Source organism: Olea europaea, unplaced genomic scaffold, assembly GCF_002742605.1.
Source record: "Olea europaea var. sylvestris unplaced genomic scaffold, O_europaea_v1 scaffold1469, whole genome shotgun sequence".
NCBI classification, from domain to species: Eukaryota; Viridiplantae; Streptophyta; class Magnoliopsida; order Lamiales; family Oleaceae; genus Olea; species Olea europaea.
The window spans coordinates 97,314-122,823 of NW_019232246.1; the positions used below are offsets into that span (position 1 = coordinate 97,314).

At 34.7% G+C, this 25,510-nt stretch overlaps 1 protein-coding gene across 2 annotated transcripts; it reads left to right on the top strand.

Annotated features, from left to right (window-relative positions):
• Nucleotides 1–8,859: 8,859 nt before the first annotated feature.
• Nucleotides 8,860–25,205, top strand: LOC111376198 (GDSL esterase/lipase At5g45920-like). 2 transcript variants are annotated; one of them, XM_022999144.1, is made up of 7 exons: nt 8,860–9,001; nt 9,108–9,241; nt 9,334–9,555; nt 21,444–21,511; nt 21,671–21,835; nt 22,299–22,486; nt 24,966–25,205. In XM_022999144.1, the coding sequence occupies exons 1-6, from the start codon at nt 8,995–8,997 to the stop codon at nt 22,456–22,458; spliced, it is 756 nt and encodes a 251-aa protein (XP_022854912.1). In that variant the 5' UTR covers nt 8,860–8,994; the 3' UTR covers nt 22,459–22,486; nt 24,966–25,205. The 2 variants fall into 2 exon arrangements, with proteins under 2 accessions (XP_022854912.1, XP_022854911.1); XM_022999143.1 differs by lacking the exon at nt 24,966–25,205 and having other exon boundaries at nt 8,861–9,001; nt 22,299–22,667.
• The last annotated feature ends 305 nt before the right edge of the window (nt 25,206–25,510 follow it).

Sequence of the window (25,510 nt, forward strand, 5' to 3'; positions counted from 1 at the left end):
TTTTTCTCACAAATGCTGCCCAGCATGGAAAGCTTCTAAACCAACATTGGTCCCAACCCAAGAGAAGACAATACCTTCCATTATTCCCCTAACCTTCATCAACTCTCTGAGTTGCCTTGAGCTATCCAAATTTCCAGACTCAGCTAATGTATTGGATAATGCAACATATGCCCCAGGTTGACTCTTGGCATTAACCTTGAAAACCTTATTGTCAGCACTGTTAGCCAACTCCACATTGTCATGCAATCTACAAGAACCAAGCAAAGCTGCCAAAAACATCAGAATCAGGATTGTCAGTCATTTGCTTTACAGATTCATGCTTCCAATACGCCCTAAGAGATTAACCGTACAAGCACAATACTCCAATCTCAGTTTCACCAAGACAATCTGTATACATGCTCTGAAATATCTGCCTTTCTTTAGCAACTAATCCGGCATGGGCACAGGCAGACACATCACCAAAAAATGTAATGTAACTTGGCACAGTGGGACACACCATTAATTTTCTATCTAAGAGCTCAAGTGCTTCATTTGGACTCCCATTCTTCCTGTCTTCATCAATCATAAAAGTCCATGAAAACACATTCTTTGTGGGCATGTGATCAAAACTAGTCTTGCATCCTCAATTTGCCTACATCGGGAATACATGTCTGTCATAGTACTTCCCAATTTTATGTCCATTAAAAAATCAGTTTTCATAAGTTGTGCTTGAACTAGCTGATCGATTTCAAAAGCTGAAAACACGGAGTAAGCTCCAATGAAGCTCACATAAGTTTGATCTTTTGGGACTATCTTAGCCCTTGCATATCAACATAAATCTCAATCGCCTGCTCAGCTGTTTCAAGTGGTTGCTTTAACCATCATTCATAGTATTTAAGCCACCACACATTTCTCCACTGACTTTTCAACCACATCTTCAGCATCCTCCACATCCCAATGATTCATGTAACCCGTGATCATTGACATACAACACACCAAATTCTTCTCCAATATCAAATTAAACACTCTTTTTTCTCCCACTTCACCCTTCCATTCTTCAAGTATAAGTCAACCAAGGTCGTGTAATGTGAATTGAAACAAAAAGAAGCCTTATAAAGCACATCATCAATCTCAATGTAAGGTCTCACTATATGCGCATGAACCTCCCTCCCTATATGCTTTGAATGAATTGCCACATTTAAATTAGTTGAGCCCTTCAGGACCATGGAGTAGGTATATCCATTAGGACTTCCAATAGAATAACACCGTTCCCGAACCAAATCAAAAGATTCTCAACAAACCCATATTTCGTATAGCCCGATATTATGTAACTATAAGCCAGGAAAAGTTTGTCTCGGCAATTCATCAAACACCTGGCGGACCATAAGACAGGCAAGATTATATGTAAAGAATAAGAAACTTAATAAAAATTACTATTTAGATTGGATTTTGAACCCAATTTTAAGAATGTAGGAATGGATCTTTTGGCCAAGGGAAAAATGGTCTGACTTTTGAGTTGATGCACTTTTGTAGAGCCAATGCAAGAGAAAATACTTGGCTTCGGCTGGAAAGTAAACTTGTCGGGTGGCACTGGCACTGGCCCATAGGGTTTCCCTTTAATTTTGGGTTTTTTTCCGTTTCTCATTTGTATTGTTCTATTGTAAAGGAAATTTGTAGCTGAGGTCCCACACCTTCAAATCGTAATAGATATATCCCAATTTTTTTTTTAGAAATATGTTTCCGTCCAAAAATCTATAAGTTGACCAAAAGTCAAGCATTTGACAATATTCTGATCAATTTAAAAAAAAAAAAAAAGCCAAATGATATTTTAACATTTAATTAATTAAAACAAAGGAAATTTATAGTGAGAGGTTCAAACTTTTCAAAAATGTGTAGTATAGTCCAAAATTTTATTGATTGTGCACCAAAAGGACCTTTAACCGTTTCCATCCAAAAATTTGTCAATTGACCAAAAGCTAATTGTTTGACCTTAATTTGACCAATTTTAAAAAATGCAAAACGATCTTTTAACATTTAAATAATTAAAACAATTGAAAAATAAAAACAAAAAAATAAATAAGAGAAATACCCCAACTCCTAACTTGCCTAATCTCTCCCATAGAACAAACCACATCTGCCTTAGCTGATGACTCTCGTAGTCACTTGAAGTGCTCTCACAACAGCATCGGTCATCGTTCCCGCCTCATTTCCTCCACCATCGTCAACTCCATTTTCCCCTAATGAGAACTGTTAGGGGCGCTTGGGGAGTTTTGGGTATCGGTTGTGGGGGTTTTAAAGTATCAATTTTGGTCATTTTTGAGGGGGTCCAATTTTAGGTGGTTTTTTATAGCGATCTTTAACATAGTTCAACTCATTTTTGGAAAGTACCATCCACTAATTGCAACCAAAGTTCCAAATTTTTAAAAAATTATAAATGAGTTAAAAATATATTCTTTACCCACCAAATTGGAGAGCATTGAAATTTTGATAAATTTCAATAAATTATATGTGTGAATCTATGATTCTATATATAAAAATCAATGCTTTTCAAGAAATGGAGATCAACATAAAAGAAACCCAAAAACTAGGGAAAAAATTAGTGGATTTTGCTTATTTTTTTCTTATTTTGAGTGAAATGAAAACAATTTATAGCTATGGCAATGTCAGTAGCTTCTCTCTAAATGTCATATTTCATGTCGGCGCTCTTTATGATTACTTTCTTGCCGAAGGCTATAGACCTAAATGAGGATTTTCGGTCTTCTGAGGATGTCGACGGTGGAGCCACTAGTTCTTCGCCGCCACTTCTCTTTTACTCTTCCCTCATTTGCTTTAATTTACTTGATTTTTGGTTCCAAATTTTTGAATTTTGGGTTTATTGGGAAGTTCCGGTGAAGAGAAAAAAGGACACGCGACAGCAATGTATATATGTGGTCTTTCAAACTTGTAAAGGTTTTATAATTTTATTTGAAATTTTAATGGCAAGCAACAATAAAGGTTTTGCTTTTTTTTTTTTCGGTTTTGATTTTTAAAAATATATTTTTAACTCGTTTGTAATTTTTTGAAAATTTAGGACTTTGATTGCAATTAGTTCATTGTTTTTCTTCTTTTTTTTGTCTTATTTAAATAGAAGGGTAAAATCATTAAAAAATGAATGAAAATGACATTTTGCGCAATGAAATGTGAAAGATAGATGTGAAACTAATAAAAAAATAAAAAGTATGAACGTTTGCCAATTACCCGATGCCAATTTATTAAAAAAGGTAAGTATTTGTAAACAATGAGGCATAAATGTATATGTCACTTCTTACAATTCAATATGATTTTACATAGTTTACCTAATCATTTTCTATAATGTATTGACTAACTATTGTTGTTTTGAAAAAATTCTTAGCGTGTCAATCATTTTTTATTCAATTATGAGATGAAGATATATGAATATAATTGTGAAGTTAATTTCTGTAAGTAAGTTTAATCTCTTTTGATTAAATACTTCTTAAGAAATGGCATCCAAGATAAAAAGAAATCTCAAAAGTTCAAGGAAAGAAGTTCTAGGGCAATGCTTCCGTTGTTAAGGAGGTAGACAACGTGTATTCTTTTTGTTTTCTAGGCAAAATTGTGGGCGGTTTACTCTTCTTCTTCTTCCTTTTTATTTATTTATTTGTTTATTTTCATTCTTTTTTGGGTAGACTTATGGTAAATTTTCATAATTCAAAATTAAGAACTAGTTAAATTTCAAGATTTTTCCTACATTATTTCTTCTCAAGTTTTTTTATAGTAAACCGTAAATTTGAGTTTGGTGTTTAGCGTTGACTAAATCATATATATGATTGATTCACATAAATCATTGAAGAAAATCTGAGCTTAGGGAGTAAAAAAATGGCAAAAGCATCTTCTAGTTCTAAGCCGAAAAGGTATAAAATATTATGTTATGGATTACTTTTAGTTCTTCCACGCCCTCCTGTTCCACTTATCCCTTCAATCCCCAGGGATTCAGTACTCAGAGCATTTCCCTCGTATGCTGAAGCAAGAAAGCCCCAATCTTTTTTCAAGGCACGTGATTGCATTCCTAATTCTATCTTTGGTTCCTTCACCGCTTCCCGAAATTGACCTGATTAGCCACACCGGTCAAGGGCCTATTTCATCGTATTTAAGAGACTACTCAGGATAAATTCTTCAACAGAAGACTCACAAAGGGATCTGACAAGGCCAGGGCCCTTTCCCTCCCCTTATTTTGAAATTTGAGTGGGTCAAAGGTAGGAGGTCTTGAACCATGAGTTAGTTGCGAAAATGCCCCTAGGAAGGCAGTCTACCACAAGATCAAGTTGGAGGAGCAGTCCGTCGTTTCCATGCCAATACAATATTCCATCAATCAAAGCATAATTCAAACTATACTGGCACCTGAGCTTTCTAAAGAATACCAATTCTTCCGAACCGAAGCGCACGCGCATACCTCTGTTATAATACTAAGTGGATTTATACAAAATATATTGTACTGCAAGTTCAATAGTATCTTGAACTCATATACCGATGCTTCATTACCAGCACTCTTAGCTTCTTGTCTTTTCCCGAAAAGGTTTAACACAAAGTTACATTAGTCTAGCGGGTCAACATGATGTAATTATGAGCTCTTATTATTTTATATGATTTAAGAGTTGTTCAACAGGCTCTATACAGACCCTCACATGGGGCCAGGTCCCATGTGATTTTTTTCCCCAAAAATGAACCAACCACTCCATCCCAGTGTCTTATCTACGCCAAATCTGTAAACCTTCAACCTGTACACGTAGCGTGATTCGTTTGAATTATATAGGTTCTATCCAATACTTATTGATAGCTCCTTAATAACTTGAAACTAAGCCCCCATTTGGCCCCATTAAATTTTTTTTTTCTCTTACTTTCAATTACACAATCTTTTATAAGATAATATTACACGTAAATCAAAAAAATTTCATTCTTTTTTAATCACTTATTTTTCAAAAAAAAAAAAAAACTATTTAACCCATTTTCATTTCAAAAAATGGGGGCCAAACATGAATTTTATAAGTGATGAAAGTTTAGAAAACTATAAACACGCAAAAAAGATCGTAGTAATCCAAAATAGAACACGAAAAAATAAAAATAAAAATAGGTTCTGACACCCCCCTCACGTCCCTAGACGTGCAACCTTAGGAGAGAAGCTTTCTTGTTCCTCTTTTCTAGAGTAAACCTCGCAGTCTTTGTATTCAGTTCCAACTCTTCGTTGTAGTTAGTATTTTAGAGAACAGAAAAGGCAGAGGGGTGCCCTATTTTTTACCCTGTCCAAGAAGTTTAGAGAATAACTATGAACAATTGAAAGTTTGGTACACATAGAATCTAGCAAGCTCACATGCAAATGTTGGAAAATGGAAAAGTTTGAACTCTGAAAATGTCCTCATTTCAGGACGGAGGAGATGAATATTTGATGAAATAATAATGCTATTTACCCTCATTGAGTTTACAATCCCAGGTTAGGTAGCATTGCTACATAGTATTACTCTTGATGAAGTAGAGATCTAGATATTTTAATTTGGCTTTAATTTTGAAAGATTTGTTTCAAGATTTGTCTCATCATTTCTTCATACAACTTTTCGTGAAACAACTCTTGCATTTTTCTTGAATTGGCAATATTTTGAAAGGTCTTGCCTTTTAGATAAATAGACACATCCAAAAATTATAAATAAAACTTTCAATTGACATTTGATCATCAATTTCAAAAGATAATCTTCCTAAAATTATGCTTATCTTGTTCAAAAAATTTCAGAAAATCAGAAAGAAAAATGATACTCAAATAGGGAAAAAAGGGTGATCTGTCAGCTCATGATTGAGTATTTTTGTGGTTTGTTTTTCGAACTTTCAATGAAAACTTGTCAAGTATAGTTTGAAAAAAAAAATTATGTAACTGAATCTGGCCGTGTAGCATGATTGAATAAGATATTATGTTTGTCAGCTTCTTGATGACAATGATGTTAAATTTGTTAGTACGATATCCACTCTGTTTTGAAAGACAATTGCTCATAGACATTTGACTCTACGTGAGCAAATTTGTTATAAAGAGATGGTGGATTGGACATACTCTAATTATCTCTTTTATTACCTCTCCAATTATTTGTAAGTAGAATAAATTTTGTTTATAATGCATATACGTACACACGATTGTATTGTTAGATGAACATGTATTGTTATACATCTTCTTGATATAACATGAACTAAATCAAAATTCCGTTTTGTTTAGATAAAAATTAGATTTTTAATAGATTTTGATAAAATATATGATTGAAAATAAATTTAATGAAAAATGAATTTCATAAAACGAGTATTAAACAAAGTCCAAGAATGGCGTGAGAACGAGTTGATACCTGCTATCTATTTTTGTTGTTCAATCAATTACAAATTGACATATCATAACAAATTAAAATCAATCTTAGCATCAATTTTAATTTTTCATTATGTATCAATTTGTAATTGAACGGACAACAAATTGAACAACATAAATGAAAAGTAGATCTCAACTATTGTGAGAACGTACAAAAACGACAAAAGATTTTGGCAAGCTCGTAGATTAATTACATTAGTTTGGCCCTCATTAGTCATTAAAATTGTAATTAATTTTTATCTCTCTTTATTAACCATATATTATCTAATAAAATAAGGCTAATTATATTACCACTACAAATTTTAATTACTACACCACATTGTAATTACACTACAATTAAAATATATTTTCAATGAATACACCACAATAAATTTACAATTACTCCTAATTCAATAAAAACAAAGAATTGAAAAATAACATTAATATAATATTGTGGTATACTTATCACCAATATTAATCATCATTTTCTCAACATTTCCCCTCATTTAAATTGAATGTTTGTCACAAATAATTAATATGTCTGAAAGGATCCTTTAAAGTTGTCAGTAATTTGTTTATGTTACCATTTTTATTCGAAATGTAAATTTTTAATGTATTAGCAATTTCAGTTTTTAATCTTGGAAGTCTATTTTGGAAGCACTTTTAAGTGGAAATTAAAAAATTTTATTGACAACATCCTTATAATTTCATGGATAAAAAGGTTTTAATAATTCATTGGACGCATTTAAAACCCAACTTGAGGAAGCATTTATGACATATTTTTGATAAATTGGACATGTTTCATAATTGAATTAATAGACATAAATTTTATATACGATTTATTCATACTTCATCAGTAGTAAAGTATTACGTATAATTGTATATATTGAAGTCGTCGTCATTTTCCTAACATTTAGGACAAATAAAATTGAATTATGAGAAGTTATAAAAAAAATTAAATTTATTACGATCATGTAGAAAATACAATATAACAATAAAATCTTTTGTTGATTAAGAACAATTTTCAAAAATTTATATACCCCATTGACAAGTATCCACGAAAGCTGACACACCTATACACAAAGTCATTTATGGTTTACCTATATATATGCAATTCATGGTAATGAGTGGTACAGCTTGTGTATGTTCCATATGATGGATGCGCGTAATTCATGAAATTATGGTGAGTATATATACGCGTAAATTCATAAACCCATTTAACAATTAAAAATTAGAATCTTACATATTTGTTTTAAAATCATAACAAATTTGTTTAGCTTAACAAAATAAAAATAAAAAAACAAATTCTTAATTTTCAAACTTGAAAAATAAATTCATTTCCCGTAAGGGAAAAAATTATCTTGTCGCCATGGAAGAAAACAAAAGCCGCTGGAAAAAATTATAAACAATGAGATGTTGAGGAAAAAGAAAGAAAGAAATTATGCTTATATTTGTGGTGTAATAATAATTTATTTAATTAAAAAGTATACTAAAATTCTAATTGTGTAATTTTACTTAAGGATGTTTTATTAAATAAGAAAATTGTGGTGCACTTCATAAAATTTGTAGTGGTAATATAATTATCCATAAAATAATATTACACGAATCAAGGATTTTTTTCCTTTTTAATCACATATTTTTTATAAAAAATATAATACTATTTCAACCATTAAAATTTTAAATAATGGGTACAAACGGTCTAGGGTCTTGTTTCCAAGAATCTCACTGTTCGACACTCAATTTAACCATTCTTATAATTGAGCCTTTGTTTGGTGCCTATTGTTTTAAGTTTTGACACTTTTTTTATTATAGGATCATTTTTAACAATACGTTCATAAAATAAGATATTCCACACTTAAATCAAAATTTTTTTCATACTTTTTAATTGTACGTTCTCCTAAAAATAATATTTAAAACTTTTTTTATTTTGAAATAATGGGCACCAAACAGGACTAAGTCCTTGTTTGAGTCATATTATTTTCATAAAAATTCATTTTTGAATAGTGTATTGATGAAAAAGTGTTGCTAAAAATAAGAAAAAAATTAAATTTGTACGTAATGTTATTTTATTAAAAATGTGTAGTTGAAATGAAGTCAAATTACTATTTAAGAATGTATTTTTAAAAAATAATATGGCTCAAGTTGGACCTAAATTTCTCCTAAAAATAATATTTAAAACTTTTTTTTTTTTTGAAAAATAATGGGGACTAAATACTGGATACCATGAAATTAATCACATGAAGTCGATGTCTATTGAATCGATTTGATGGACTAACAAACCCATCCGTGAAAACATTTTTTTATCAATCGTGGCCATACGGTGCTGGCTACTTTGTTGAATTTTTTATGCAGTGCCGTCATTCTCGATTTATGTACTTTTGGAAAATAACACGTTCAGACTCAAATTCAAATGAAATACAGGACATATGATTGAAAAAAAACACTTAAATTATTTTTTGACATATCAATTTGTCTCTCTCCTCTATATTTTTTGATCTGACTAAGCGGCTTTATTCTAAATTATTTGATGCAATCAATAGCCTTTGAAATTCACCAAAACCTACCCGTCTTTCTCTCTACATCTATCTGTTTCTCTCTCTATATAGTAATATTATACTTTCTGGCACGTTAAACCCGGCTTTTTGATGCTAGGTAGGCATTTAATTTTTGTTCTCTGCATGTGTAGTGCGTTACGAGGGCAAACAGATTGAAATTTCACAAGTTTGATTCGTTGCCATTGTTATATATAAAACACCAGTGTATATCGAAAATAATATTACTTGGAGAAGAAAGATGAGACCCCGGATTTACCTTTTCGGAGATTCTATCACTGAAGAGTCCTTTACCCATGGCGGCTGGGGATCTTCTCTTGCAAATCACTTCTGTCGCACTGTAATTTTTACTCACATCCGTACCGTTCTATTATTATTATTATTATAATTTTTTTGATTTGTTTGAATTGATGATAAATGGGTGGTTCGTAGATGGATGTGGTGTTGAGAGGGTATAGCGGGTACAATACAAGATGGGCTCTTAAGGTGGTGGAGAAGGTGTTTCCACCGTCGGAGAGTGGCGGTGCTCCGATGGCAGTGACGGTGTTCTTCGGCGCAAATGACGCTTCTCTTCCCGATAGATACAGTGCCTTCCAACACGTGCCGGTTGACGAGTACAAGAAGAATCTCCACGCTATTATCGCCTTTCTCAAGGTAGTTAAACCCCCACACGTGTACACACATACATCCACCCTGGGCTTCCATTTGTTGAATTTTATTTTTTATTTTCAGTGTAACTATATGGAAAAATAGGAATGTAAATTTCTTGGTTAAAAATGGCCCCTGTTGATCTTATTTTGCTGGTATGATTTAATTACATGATAAAGATTTAATTTAATCAATTCATGAATGTCCCAGTTTTGAATCTCTCCAAACTTTTTTTTTTTTTTTTTTTGTGCGCGTGCACTCTAGCATGATGAAATGGACCAAGTCTAAGGTGCAATTGGGTCCTATATGACTGGTGGGCCTTAGTAGGATCGTGCAAGAAAAAAGTATACATGCAACTATCAACTATTGAAGAGGGCCAGTACTAGCTATTATTGTTTGCCACTTTGCTATATTCTTTCAATTCATTTGCTATCAAAGTGTGCAATGCATGGAGTGCCCTGTCGTTTTCATTAGAATTAGCCTTTGCTATCTCAGAGTGTATGTGAGGTTTTGCTGTGATTGCTAGCATTGCACTTGACAAAATATATGGTCTCAAGTCTCTAGAAAAAATGATGAACTGGAAATTGTTTTTCATTATCAGTAATTGAGTGCTAAGGGATAAATCCCACGCTAGTTAAATAGCGACATATAGATTAACATATAAGGTATTAGACTATTCCTCTTAATATCTTTTAAGATACCTTTAGATTTTAACATGGTATCAGAGCTCATTAAACTCTAATGAGCAATTCAATCCGATTAAGACTAAAAAATAAGCAAGTGGATTTCAAAATTGGTCTGTTTAAAAGAGCCACCTTTTCCCAGGAGCATGTAAAGGGATAAATTCCACATCAATTAAATACCGAAATATAGACCAACATATTAGGATTTGGCTACTCCTTTTAATAAGATTGACCTTTTAAAATGGAACCTCAAGTTTTATTTATATAACAATTGAATAACAAAGTTTCCAAAAAACTAGTATTTGTGATAACTCACTTCCTATTATCAAAGAAACCTCGAATAATTTCTGAAGAATTTCTTTGTCCTTTTTGTAGTGCGCTATTGTACATATATACACAATCTTATAATATACAAGGAAATAAATAAATTGCAATTCTCCAAAAATAGTTTATCTAATCTATTCCAAATATAACCCCCCAAATATATACGGTAACATCCCCCCCTCAAATTGATGCTGGGAAGTCAACCAACAACAATTTGCCAACAAGAAATTGATGTCGCTATTGAGTCAATGCTTTGGTGAAGACATCTGCCACTTGAAGGTTAGAAGAAATGTAGGGAAGAGAGATCACTCGATCCTCCAAAATATTCCGAATAAAATGACAATCAACCTCAATGTGCTTGGTGCGTTCATGGAAGACAGGATTGTTTGCAATCTGTATAGCACTAGTGTTGTCCACATGAAGAGGAGTAGAATTAGGTTGAGGAAATCCAATCTCTTTGAGTAGACCACGTAACCAAATAATTTCAGAACAAGCCATGGACTTGGCACGATACTCAGCTTCAGTGGGTGATTTAGAAACACGATCTTATTTCTTACATTTCCAAGAGATCAAGGCATCGCCTAAAAACATACACCAACCCGTAGTCGAGCGACGAGTATTAGGACACCCAGCCAAATTAGCATCACTGTAGGCAAAAAGTTGGAAGGAAGACCCTCTAGGAAAGAACAACCCACGAGTAGGTGAACCACGAAGATAACGAACAATGCGGCGAACAGCAGCAAGATGGAAATGTCGAGGACTAGACATAAACTGACTGACCTGATGGACGGCGTAAGAGATATCTGGATGAGTGGTGGTCAAATAGATAAAACTCCCAACTAAACTGCGATATGGAGTAGGATCATCCAGAAGGTTCCCTTCAACTTTCCTGTACTTCACATTTACCTCCATTGGAGTGTCCACCGAAGAAGAGTCTTCCAACCCAGCTAATGTAATAAGATCCTGAACATACTTATGCTTGTTTAAGAAAATACCATTGTCCTGATGGTGAACTTCCAGTCCCAAAAACTATGTAAGCTGACGAAGATCTTTCATATGGAAAGTAGCATGTAAAAACTGTTGAAGTTTCGTAATTAAACTACAATCAGTGCCGGTAATGATGATGTCATCCATATAAACCAAAAGAAGCACAATACCTGTGGTAGACTTCCGGAAGAAAAGAGAAGAATCACACTAACTCTGTGTAAAATTGAAGTTAATGAGTTTGTGATGAAATTTCTCAAACCTTGCCCGAGGAGCTTGCTTGAGGCGATACAGAGAACGGCGTAGTCTACAGACATCACTAAATGAAGAGGTAGGCATACCAAAGGGAAGTTTCATATAAATCTCCTCTTGAAGATCGCCATGAAGAAAGGCGTTCTTCACATCCATCTGATGTAGGATCCATGATTGTGAGGCAGCAATAGCTAAGATGTTCGAACTGTGATCATTTTGGCAACAGGAGCAAATGTTTCCTTATAGTCGACCCCATATTCCTGTCAATTGCCCAGAGCTATAAGACGAGCTTTGTATCGATTCAACGAGCCGTCAGAGCGAAGTTTCATTGCAAAAACCCACTTGCTCCCAATAGGTTTCACATTCGGAGGGCAAGACACGACGTCCTAAGTGCGGTTCTCCTCAAGTACCTGAAGTTTTGCTTTCATTGTATTTTGTCAATACTCATGTTCTATGGCATGTTTGTAGCAAGAGGGAATGGAAATAACAGATAAAGTAGCGACAAGAGAAATAGGAGATGAGAAACCATACTGATCACGTGGTCGAGAAGGACGTGTAGACCGACGAAGATTGGTGGATATCGTAGCAGGATCAGGTGTCGGGTCAAGATCTTGAGGGGGCTCACGAGGACGTCGTTCATACACAAAACCAGGTTTATATCGTGCCACAGTAGATGGGGAATCAGGGAAGCTAGGCAGAATAGATAAAGGTATGGATGATTGCTCAGCATGAGAGGAAAAGAAATATCGACTTTCTAGAAAAACCACATTCCTAGAAATACGGATACGTTGTGCATGAGGGTCATAACAAACATATCCCTTTTGAGAGATAGCATAACCAAGAAACGCACATTTAATAGGCTGAGCAGCGAGCTTATATCGTTCATAGGCCAAAAGATGCACAAAACAAACACAACCAAATGTACGAAGATTAGAATATGAAGGTGAATATCCAAACAACTTAAAGAAATGAGAAACATGATTTAAAATAGGGGAGGGTAGGCGATTAATCAAATGAACCGAAGTGGAAAGTGCTTCACACCAAAATCGAGGAGGCACGAGTGAGTCTAAAAGTGTTCTAACCATATCTGGAAGATGACGATTCTTTCTCTCATCGACACTGTTTTGCTGCTATGTCGAAAGACAAGAACGTTGGGAAAGGATACCTTTGCTTTGGAGAAAGTCTTGGAACTCATTGGACATATATTCACCTTCAGAATCAGATCTTAAGATCTTGATGCTGGTAGAGAATTGAGTCTCAAGCAGGGTAAGGAAACGCTTGAAGACTGAAAAGACTTCGGCTTTGGCCCTTAAAAAATTCACCCAAGTGAAATGACTAAAATCATTGATGAATGTAACAACATACTTATACCCTGCGTGAGAAATATGAGGTGAGATCCTTCAAACGTCACTGTGAATAATATCGAAACATTGTGAGGCGCAAGAGCCATGAGAGGGAAAAGGTAGGACTTTGCTTTTGCCAATTTTGTATGCAGTACAGTCAAAAGAAAGATCAAGAGAATGACATCTTTTATTTTCTAATAAACCAGAATTAAATAAAGTACGAAGTACATCTGAGTTTGGGTGGCCTAAACGATTATGCCACAACTTATTTCCAAGACTAGTAGCAGTACATGCAAAAGAAAGTAAAGGAGAACGAGGAACAATTGGGGAGATATCCAAGGAAAACAGACGTCCCACTTTAGGCCCCTTCGCAATCATCTTCCCGAACACTGGATCCTGCACAACACAACCATAATAAGAGAAATGGACATCAAAATTATGATCAACCAATTGACCAACAGAAACTAAATTAGTAGAAAGATTAGGAGACAAAAACATTAGTCAAGGAAGGGGAAAGGTCACCAATAGCACTGATAGGCAAAGAATTGCCATCAGCTGTGTGAATGTTTAGGTTACCATCATACTTTTTAATATTGGAAAGAGAAGTAACAGTATTGGTAATATGGTTGGAGGCACCAGAATCAAAGTAGCACGGGTTAGAAGAAACTGGAAGAGTACCTGAGAGTCCAAAAGCAGAAAAATCGGAATTGATCATCTGTTGTACCATTTTAGGAGTGAGGGTGGATGGATTAGCGGAGGCAGTAGGAACAGGATTATAAGTTACGTGTGAGGCAATAGGCAGTGCAGCAGAGCTAGAGACACCAGTGGAGGTATGATAGGCAACAGTAGACTTCCTTTCAGGACGAATAGGACAAACAGAGATGTGATGGCCTTGTTTCTTGCACAGTTACAATATTTCTTAGGAGAATCCCGAGCAATATGACCAAAAGATTTACAGTTATAGCACTGAATGACACGCATGTCCCAACCCTTATTCCTCCCTTGGGTTGCATAAGCTACTGGAATAGGAGTATTAACAGTAGCTCTGTGTTCCATGGTAGCCTGAGTCAAGATACGCTGCTCCTCACGCAAGAGTTCTCCCAAGCAGGCATCCAGAGATGGTACATGATGGCGATTCATTAGATTAGATCGTGTAGCCTCAAAATCTAGACGCAACTTCATTAAGAATTGATTCCGTTTTCTTGTCTCATGCACTGTCTGAACGGCAGATAGAGCCGCAGCAGGAACATTAGCATAAACCATATCGGAATATTCAGACCAAAGATTTTGGAAACCAGAAAAATATTCCTCAATGGAGAGACTCCCCTATGTAAAATTAGCTAACTCATATTCCAACTGAAATCGATGAGCCGTGTTGTCTTGTTTGTAAACCTTAGCAGTTTTGTAAGGTCGCAGGTTGAGAATAAGATGAGGTTCAGCTGAGCTAAGAATCCAGGTAATAATTCGAGCATCCTTGATTTCCCATTTAGATAAAGCCTCTTTATCATCTTTAGGGGGCAGATCACTACCATCAAGATGATCCCATAACCCTTTTCCTTTAACAAATACTTGAAATTGAAATTCCTAAGCTGAGTAATTTTTGCCATTAAAACGAATGGGAAATAGTTCCAATTTATCCGAACACATGATGGAATGTATTAACCAACTAAATTATATAAGTGACTAACCCAAACCAACCAAGGGAGACCAAATAAATAAATTGTAAAGGACGGCCCAACCAATTAAGCCCAATCTGTAACACTGTGTAAACCAAAAAAATTATTCCACTTGAAACCCAAAACACGCTCACCTTCTCCACTGAAACCTCCTGTAGTCACCACCCAACCAAAGTACCAGAGACCCGTTTGCGAACGTGAGAAGCAGAGAAGAGTGGAGGCCAAATCTACCGATGCCTCCGATGACTGAAGAAACGCGGTCGCGATCTGAAGCTTCGAGAGGACCACTAGAATCGGAAAGAGGCAATGCAGAGGGCCGGAATCCACATAGCCTAGAACTGGAAAGACCCAACGCACACGGCCGGAATTCACACTGACGAGGATGCGAGGAAGACGATGCGAGTCCAGGTGCAAAAATAATTTACAGGTCTTGATACCATATCAAAGAAACCTCAAATAATTTCTGAAGAATTTCTCTGTCCTTTTTGTGGTGCGCTATTGTACATATATACACAATCTTATAATATACAAGGAAATAAATAAATTGCAATCTCCAAAAATAGTGGATCTTATCTATTCCAAATATAACCCCCCAAAAATATATGGTAACAACTATGTCTAAGCTTTAAAGAACTCACTTCCTAAGTCTAAGCTATATAGTTGGGATACTATCTTGAAATTCAAAATACAGCAAAGACAAAAGTTGAACAAACTCATCTAAGCAATCCCTAAAGCAAAGCTAAGGATGGTTATCCTTTAGCAATCCTTAAAGATAAGGATAGTATCTGTTATTATTTCCCCCTTGAGATTCGGCTTGGGAGCAGAGTCGATTCTTGAATTTGAGCTTAAGAAAACATGCACAAGAAAGTGGTTTGGTGAGAGCATTACCTAATTAATCGACAGAGGATAAATGAGCAATATGTAGAGCACCAATTTGACTTTATCCCAAATGGAATGAAAATCAAATGCAACATACTTCATTCTTGAATGGAAAATCTGGTTAAAATATAATTGATTAGGATCAATGTTATCACATTAAATCACGGTATAGGAGGATAGCTTAATGCTAAGATTAGATAATAGATAACAGACCTAATTGAGTTCGACAATGGTATTGGCAATAGAACAATAGTAATCGTCAGTTGAGGATCGGGCTACAGTTCTTTGCTTTTAGAACCATAGGGTACCAGATTTGGACCAAGACAACCAACATAGGGACCTTTATTCAGTATTAGAGAAAGCACGTAAATTGACAGAGAAATCACGGTTTAGCTATAACTCATCATGAAGAGTGTTGCACAAGTATCGAAAGAGCCACTTAACACAGGTCCAATGGTCAGTGTTTGAGTCGTGTAATTAAGAGAGATTATAGACTACCAACTACAATGCGATACTCACTAGGATATGATAAAGAAGAACACGAAGTTAGAGTAAGAGGTGGACTAGTTGACAAATAAGAATTAGCTTTCGTTGTTGCATGTAGGTTTAGGCAAGAATGTACGGATGTAATGTCGTTGAGAGAGCAGCAAGCCATGTTTATTAGGAAAAATTTTCACACCCAAAAATTAGTTTAGTAAGTCAAGATCTTTAAGAGAACTTTTGAGCCAGGATAGTCATAAAAATTTACTGATCATGGCTGCACTATCGCACGTAAGGATTAAATCATCAACATGGACGAGAAGATACATAATTTAATTTGTAACACCCAAATCTCATATTTTTTTTAAATAAAGTTAAAGGTTTGAAGTGTTGCCAAAATCTTATCTAATTTATGTGGAATTTAACACTATTTCACAAATCTTAATATTTGATTGATATATCTGTAATGTAGTTCAATAATTTCATATATAATTTTTAAAACAATACGATTGCAATTGTCAAACTTAACGTGGGATGTCAAAGAAAAAAAGAAAAAGAAGAAGAAAAACTAGTTTGCCAAACTACTAAAATAACACGCACTTAATTAAAAATAAAAATATTCTTAAGATAAAGTTAGCCATAAATCCTTGCTAAAATTTTTACTTAGTAACCATGAACATCCACTTGTTCAATTTTCCACGCTTCTAACACGACCTGTTCTAATATGATATTTAATTTAAGAGTGAGTATTTTATAAATACCCAGTAAAAATAGTTGCAAATTCTTATTCGATATAAATATAAAACGACATAACATATCCGACATTCTTGAATTTAGAGCAATGAACTCGAACGCAATACCAGATAACTCAAGGAATTTCTTTAGAATTTTCATAACCTGTAAGGTTTACAAACTTGGACCTAACGGTCTATCCCGAATGATTTACATAAAAATTGACCTGAAGGCCTTAAAATATATCATGCAACAACTATATAATATCAAGAACACAAGAATTTATCACAACACTGTATATTCTTACATCAATTGATATCAAAATATCTAAAAGTATAGCTTGTGAAAATTATAAAAATGATACTCTGTTTCAATTTCAAAATTGTTAGTGAGGATTAATGAAGTTAAATACCATTAGTTAATGATTTTAATGGATTTTAAATCAATTAGATTACTTTTACTTTTAGGCTTAAATTAATTTAATTGGTATTACCTTTTCATTTAACAGTACAAATGCATGAATGTTCCTTTTCTTTTTATTTTTAATAACAAAATATAGGATTTAGAATATTTTTCTTTCTATCAAAATAACTCGGACATATTTAGTTCAAAATTATTTTTCTTGAGCCCAGTTTATGTGATTTAATATAAGCTACAAAATGAGTACACACACACACACACACACACATACATACCAACTTCTATGATATTTAAATATTCGATCCAAATGAAATTTACGACAAATTCTATAAAATACACGTAAGAAAGTAAATCCTTCATGCAAATAAGTGGTTAAACTTATCAGTTTTTATTTTGAAACTTTAGTATGACTTAGAGGGCTAGGCATGGATTAATCCAATTGCTATATGACCAATAGTAAATTTAGGCCTACATGAAAATAGTAAGTAAAATTTCGAGGTGTTACATATTTTTCATAGCAGTAAGTATAAAGATGAACAATCAACATGAGTGTTCTTGAAGTCAAAATGAAGTCATAAGTTATGAATATCATGATATCACGCTCGAGGGCTTGTTCAATGCCATAAATGGCTTTGCAGAGTTTGCACATATAAAAAAGATTGTTTGAATCAATAAACCCTTGAGGTTGAGTCATATAGACATGTTTGGAGAGACTACCGTGAAAGAATGCATTGTTCACGCCAAATTGGAGAATAACCAACCATGACTCACTGATATACTAAGAAGAACATAAACGGTAGTCGGTTTAACAACAGACCTTAATGTTTCATGGTAATCAATCCCAGGAAGTTGATAACATCCCATAGCTACTAAGCCAGCTTTGCACCTGCCAACACGGCCATAAAATTTATGTAAGTTCAAAAATCCCACTTATAGCCAACAAGGTTTTTGTTGGAATTAGGTGGAACTAGCTTCCATATTCTATTTCGTACTAGAGCATTGTACTCCTTTAGCTCGAAGCATTCAAGATCTTTTAGAGCTTGTGTCAAAATGGTGGGTTGAAGATTACGGAATGGGAAGAATTGGACATGAAGGTTCATTTATGTAAGAGGCTTGTGGGCGTTTTTTTTGCTGAAGTGGTCATGCTGTAAGTAGATAGAGGAGGGTTCGCGGGTAGATCAAGGGTTGTAGGTGGCATTGGGGAATTGTTGAGAGATGAGTGAGTAAACGGTGAAGGTGGTTGTAGTAACTTTAGATGGCGTGTGGAGTAGAGGTACTACAAATTGCAAGGTGACTTGTAGCGGTAGAGGAAACCAAGTAGTGTAGTTTGTGGTTGAGGGCCAGGGCGAGGGGCTTGATAAGCTAGATGAGTAAAGGGGAATATAGACTCGGCAAACTTTACATGGCAAGAGCTATAGAATTTAGATTTTGAAGGATCAAGACAGCAGTATGCACTTTGAGTAAAAAAGTAATCAAAGAATGCACAAGGTTTAGAACAAGAGTCGAGTTTGTAAGATGTATATGGTCATAGCCATGGTAACATAGACAGCCCAAAAATCATAGTTTTGCGTAGTTAGAAGCATCTTTAAATATGCTTTCGTTTGGCGAGTGTAATTTCAGTGTTGGCATGCGATTGTTTTAGTAAATGGTAGTAGCAAAAGCATAAGAGGAGTTATTGTTTGAGTGAATTGGGACCGGTAGATATCAGGGATATTGCTTTGTCGTATGGATTTGGTGTCTGCATATTTGACTATATCCAAAGTATGGACAAGAGGGATAATTCTTGCAAGTGGGGGTGGGCCGTTAGTGGGATGAGGGATGTTAGTGGTGGTTTGTATTAGGTGAGGGACACCATGAAGTCTTAGTGTGGCCAAATTGAGGATGGTCGCCAATGTGGTGTGGTTTGATCGGTAGGATTAGCGATAGATGATAAGTGAAGAAGCTCATGCTAGTTTGGTAGCCCTGAGCCTTCAAAGTTAATTAATTTTACAAGTACTTCAAAGTGATGGGAGGATGTCTTTGGCTTGGACTGCATGCACTATATCCTTGTAATCATCACCGAGGCCATCCAGAATTTATCTAAGGTACTTGACATCAATTGGGGCTCCAAGAAGAGCAAGCCATCATCTTGTGCTTTGACATTTTGTAGAAACTAGGTCACATTGCCCGAACCTTCAGTGATTTGTTTTAGGTGGCTTTTAACTTACATGATGCGGCCTTGAGAGGGTCTGGTGTATGTGGTGTATAAAATGGTCCATATTTGACAACATGTTTTAGCTTGAGCAATGAAGAGTGTTATAGTGCATGCAATTGAGCCAATGATGGTACTGAGGATTAGTTGTTCATGACAAGTCCATTTGATGAGGACAGGAATGGGGACTATGGTGCAACTTTGGGTGAGGGTGGGTGGTGGTGATGGTTTTGATCCATCAACATAACCAAGTAGGTCATAGCCAATGCAAATAGTCTGAAATTATAACTTCCAGGAGAAAATTTTGCTAAAAACTAGTATTTTTGATAACTCACTTCATAAGTCTAAGTTATACGGTTGGGGTACTATCTTTAAATTCAAATTCAGCAAGTACAACAGTTGAACAAACCCAGCTAAGCAATCCCCAAAGCTGAGGATGGTATCTGTTATTACTCTACAGCATCAGATTTTGGGTACCGAGGCTATTGACCCATATGAGGCAGAGTGTAAGCTTTTGAGAGGATCTTTAAAAGATTCGTTGACACATTTTATTCATTTATCCTCTTCTTTCTCACTATCCTCCACGAACAATGATCCCTCCTTAGAAAGAAAAATGTAAAACCATAAAAACGCTCTAAGCAGCTAAAAGAAAAGGCCCAAAAAGTTCGGGCCAACAATTGATAGTTCCAAGAAGACAAGATAAACCAGTGCAAAGCTTAGCTGGCTTCATGGTTATCCTTTAGGCTTAAGCCTCTTGAAATTAAGGTTAAGTCTTGAAAGTGTTAGTCAAGGCATAAGCTTCAAGGGGTTCTAAGAAAACCTTGAGTCGTTAGCTCACATAGCTTTTCTTAATGTCTGCTTATCTTGCTACTGATATTAATTGATTGTAGCATAGCTGTTTGAATAACTGCATATACGATAATGGTAGATTATGGACCAAGCTAGACCAGTAAAAGACATTTTCAGAGAAGTAAATTATGATCCTTATCCAACTTGTATAAATTATGGTGTATTCGATGACAAGTGCGAGGAATGGAAACATTGGTTATGCAAAAAAGACTAAATACTCGAGGTCTGTCACTAAATTTATGTAAATTCATCTTTTCTCTTTCCCTCTATCTACCTTAATTTGGTATTTAACAATCTCTGCACAATTGCTTCGCATTTCTATATATATCATGAATTCAACACTATAAAGTGAAATTCTGACACTCTTCGGTGTTCAAAACTTAAATGCATGAGCCGAACACAAATGTATACCGATTACATACAACAAACTTTACAGTGGCTTGGTTTAGGTTAATGTCAGTCCATAGGATAGAAAAGAAGATGGATTGGACCCCTGAAACTTCCATTTTCTAATCCCAAATTCAGTTGACTGACATGAATTAATCATTCTTCTTAATCCAATATGTTGATTGACTTCACACTCATGGAGTTCATGTGAAAGCTCAATTTCAATTGGTTATCGTGCAATCCTGTTAGAGAAAGATATATATCAAGTACTTGCTTTCCCGTTTAGTTTGATAAGCTGGATTTTTTCCATCATGCCTAGTTTCTTTATTGCACAAGCCTCAGAATGATGGTTAAAGATTTGTGCTACTATGAGAAGTTTGATTTGCATCATCCTGCTCTATGTATGAAGTCAAGCTTATCTTATGGTCATATTAGTTGTATTTTACTCTGCTTGATATCAATAAATGATTATTGAACTCTTCATGGCTGGAAATTGTGATATTCAATTGATTTTATGAATTATTTGATGATTTTTATCCTAAATATCAATGATTAATATGCAATTGAAAATTTTCAAATTGGAGCATTTTCTTAATCTAATACCCATAGGAAAATACTCTAATTGATAAATGGTTGTGAACTTTGCTTCTGATGTGATGCTTTAGCTTATCGTTTCTATTTTGGTGTCATTCAGAAAAGGTGGCCTTCAGTTCATATTCTCATCATCACACCTCCTCCAATTGATGAAGATGGACGTCTACAGTAAATTTATTCTCAGTGCAGCTACTCATTTTATTTCTTAGTGTTTGAAGTTTTTTAAATTATTCATCCGTACATGTTCTTTTTTTGCCATATGAGACCATACCACGCAGCATGCAATTATTGGATAGCATTGAAGTTTAATTAGTAGAAAAAATGTAGGAATCCATTTGTCGAGAACGAATCAGGTCTACCTGAGAGGACAAATGAGGCTGCTGGCAGATATGCTAAAGCCTGCCTTGCAGTTGCTGCAGAATGTGGAATTCTGGCAGTGGATCTTTGGACAAAAATGCAGCAGATTCCTGGCTGGCAAAAAGCTTATTTAAGGTACTTCTCATTTCAATCACATGATTATTTTCAACTTTAGATATATAACAATGTCTTTCACAGTATAATATGGCATTATTTCCTCTCATAAATCATATTATCTTGAAAATAGGCACACATAATAAATTGCGAGTGTCTTATAATTATTCCACTGTACTAATCTGTCTGTTCACTTCTTTACTTTCTCATCAAATTTATCATTCATAAAGTACTTCCGCTCTTTTTTGAAGAGAATAACCAAGAAGAGATTTGGTCATCTTCGTCGTTGACTCCAAATGTTCATGTGAATTTTTATATCTTATCCTGCGAAGTACTAAGACAATTAGCCTATCCTTTTTCCGGCTATTATTTTGAGAATTTTGACCCTTGATTCATTCTCAGTGTACGAATCAGTGTTCTTTCATCTCCGAAGACAGTTATGATCTTCAGAAAATATAATTTCCATTGCTGTATTGAATTGTAGAGATGGTTTGCATCTGACTCAAGGTGGCCAAAGTGTGGTATTTGAGGAAATAATTGGCAGACTAAAGGAAGTAGGCATAAGTCTGGAAACTCTACCAGTCGATCTCCCACTTATGGCCGAGATTGATCCTAAAGATCCCATGAAGTCTTTTGAGAATTAACTTGGAAAATGGGGACACTTTATTGCTGGTATGAATACAGTTGACTCATATGCCTTAGCATGAATATCTGCATGTTTTGGTGCAACTTTTGTGCTACTGTTGATTTTGTTGTACTCTGTGGTGTTCTTGTAAAATGCTTTTATTCTGTGTTATGTAGCTGATGGACATTAAGGTCACAACCTTATGAAAATATTCGTGTTAAATTACAATTGTACTTCGTTGAAAAAGAAATAATGACCAAGTAATTTTCAAATGCCATGAAGCTAGGGTACACATGGACCTGAATACCGATAGAAATTCGACATATGGAACTAAATAGTTCAATATGCAGTGATGGAACCGAACTGGACCAGAAACGATTAGTTATAGTTTGGATCGAGTCCGGTTCTTTCATGCTTTGGAAAAAATTTATTGGATTATCAATAGATTTTATTATGCATGGGATTCGATTCTTCCTCCTAGTGATGTTGAGGATCTGGACCATCAGGTGCCTCTCTTCTTCTACCCACCATTGCCCTCCTACTATTTTGCTTCATCTTTGATAACTCGAGTAACATTTGACTGCTCTTTATTCCTCTGTACGTAATACCCACATTCGATGCTCCTTGAATATTGACATTCGAAAAGAAAATTAATAGGATTAATAATGAAATTCTTAAGGAAGATGAACTTGCCATTTCTTGATGCTTTATGCTTTGAAGCATGAACCCACAAGTGACAAGGTGTGTACTTATTCATCAAGTAACATTAGTCCAAATTTATAGCAGAAACTCAACTGGGAAAAATACAAAAACAGATATATTTTTATCGATAATTTGTTGGCGCCTGCCTATTGAATAAATTATGAAAGAGGTTTTTTTGTCTCTCTCTCTAAAATGGATTTGCGTTTAACGCAAAATCACATATTTATTTTTACTCTCTCCCCCACGAACTAAGCTGGTGTCACCAGCTTAATTAATCCTCTTGGTTTCTAGTATTTTCCCCTTCGGTTCTTGTGTTTCTAAATTGCTGTCTAGTCACCTGCCTTGTTAGTTAAGTAGAATAAAAAGCCTGTTGAAAATTCTCATTCCGTTCTAGGCTGTGGAAAACCGTATTCATGCTATGTTGCTAGTTTGCATTCTTTAGACTTTCCAACCAACGGCTTAGACATTTGAGCAGGTAAAGCTAAAGGAGGTGTGGTATCCCTTGTTCAATTCTTTTCTTCGTTAAGAATGATGGGACAGAAGAAAACATTCTTAAAAGGAACGCCACTTACACACACTGTTTCCACGTCCCATTGCTATTTTTCTTTATATTATGTATTATTGTACAGTCAATACAGTTGAAAAAAATGGGTTGAGTTGCAAATTTTGACAAAAAATTTGAGTGGGACCCAGTTTGTTATTTTGGAAGTTCAAAATTGATTTGCGTTCGCCTCCGTGAGAACATCGAAATCATATATTTACTTGTCAAAAATTATGTTTGGGTGAATGATAAATTAGAGCTCAAAGTGTGCCAATTGAAAGGAATTTATATAGTAGAAGGGAAATTATTTAAGGTTGTTCCACATAGGAAAATTATGGAAAAAAATACTGCCTTAAATAGGATTGCACTTTGGAATGGTGTGATCATGTGTAGTATAGAAGCTCTCTTTACGTGCGCGCACAAGGAGGGCAAATCGAATCGGAAATTAACCCCTTAAAAGAGCTTACATTTTGCTAATTTTTTTTTCTCCAACTGATCATTTGAATTCCGAAACTCCAATATTCATTGCCGTTATATACGATTAATGGCATTTATAGTGTTGAGCCTATATATATTACTCGATTTATAACAATTCAACACAAGAAGAAAAACAAGAGAAAAAAGGTTACAGCATACAGTTTTTGCACATATGTATAGAACACAATTTCTACCGCACGGTCGGTGATATTGTTCAGACACAAATTCAGTTCAACAGAGTACTATTTAAGATGCTCAAATCCTATTGTTCATCTGTTGTATATTGGGAAACAGACTTCCGATTTAATCCTCAAGCAACTACGGCAAGGGGGCGAATCTATTTTAAAAAAACTGTATTCACAAAGGCCTCGGTTAAAATAATTCTTGCTTTTAGCTAATTAGTTTACTTGTTCTGTTTTATTAAAAATGAATCTGCTTTATTTAGCCAACTAAATTAATATGTTCAATTTATTGCAATTTGATTTGCTATATTTTGGGTAGTATCCAAGTTCATTGCATATACAGTATATGCAAGACAGGTATATACAAATATGGTAAGCTGTTGCAAATACAGTAAGTTATATATACAGTATGCGTAAATTCAGTATCTAAATTATATATATGATGTGTTAATCCGGTATTCATTCCCAACCATTTAATCCAATAGACGCCACATCAGGTCAAATGGAAATTATTACGCATTTCTAACTAGGTTCAAATACAATGAATTCTTCGCTCTAGTTACCCAAATAGGATGGCTTTGTGTTTTGGCAACTGCGGCTGAATCTTTAATGTTTGTTATGAAGGATTGAGCTAAACTAACAAGGAGGCTAACAAGAGACCCCACAAATAGGAGGGAGGGAAAAAAATTTATTCAAGCAGGACCCACGATATGAGAGAGGCAGGCAGTCTTTTTGTCAAATATATTCAGTCACTTTAGCATTTTCCATGTTATGAATGATAATATGTAATATTAAAGGAAAAAAATTATCGGTTGCAGTATGTACTATTGTTTATAAAATTATTGTTTATAAAATTTTGAGATCTAAAGTTGTTTGGCAGAATAATTTATTCTTTCAGTCGTTACCACATCTGTGAATTTGTGGCCACGTAATAACTCGTCAGCACGAACATCTTGTTAAACCTAAAATACTTCTAACTTTCAAGCATGTTTAGAATTTCTTGGCCTGCAACTTTTTGTATTTCTGTACTATGATTCTTAGGATAATCTCATTCCTCTGCTTGTCTAATTGTAGCAATGATTTATTCTACGATTAGTGCATACATGACATGTTACTCATTTGGATAATTAAGAAAGACATTATTATCAATTCGATTAGTATAGTGAAGT

Bases quoted from the DNA above. Each gene is read 5' to 3' on its own strand.
- LOC111376198 (XM_022999144.1), top strand. The intron at 9,242-9,333 runs GTAATTTTTACT...GGTGGTTCGTAG, and splicing joins CAAATCACTTCTGTCGCACT to ATGGATGTGGTGTTGAGAGG. The intron at 21,836-22,298 runs GTACTTCTCATT...ATTGAATTGTAG, and splicing joins TGGCAAAAAGCTTATTTAAG to AGATGGTTTGCATCTGACTC.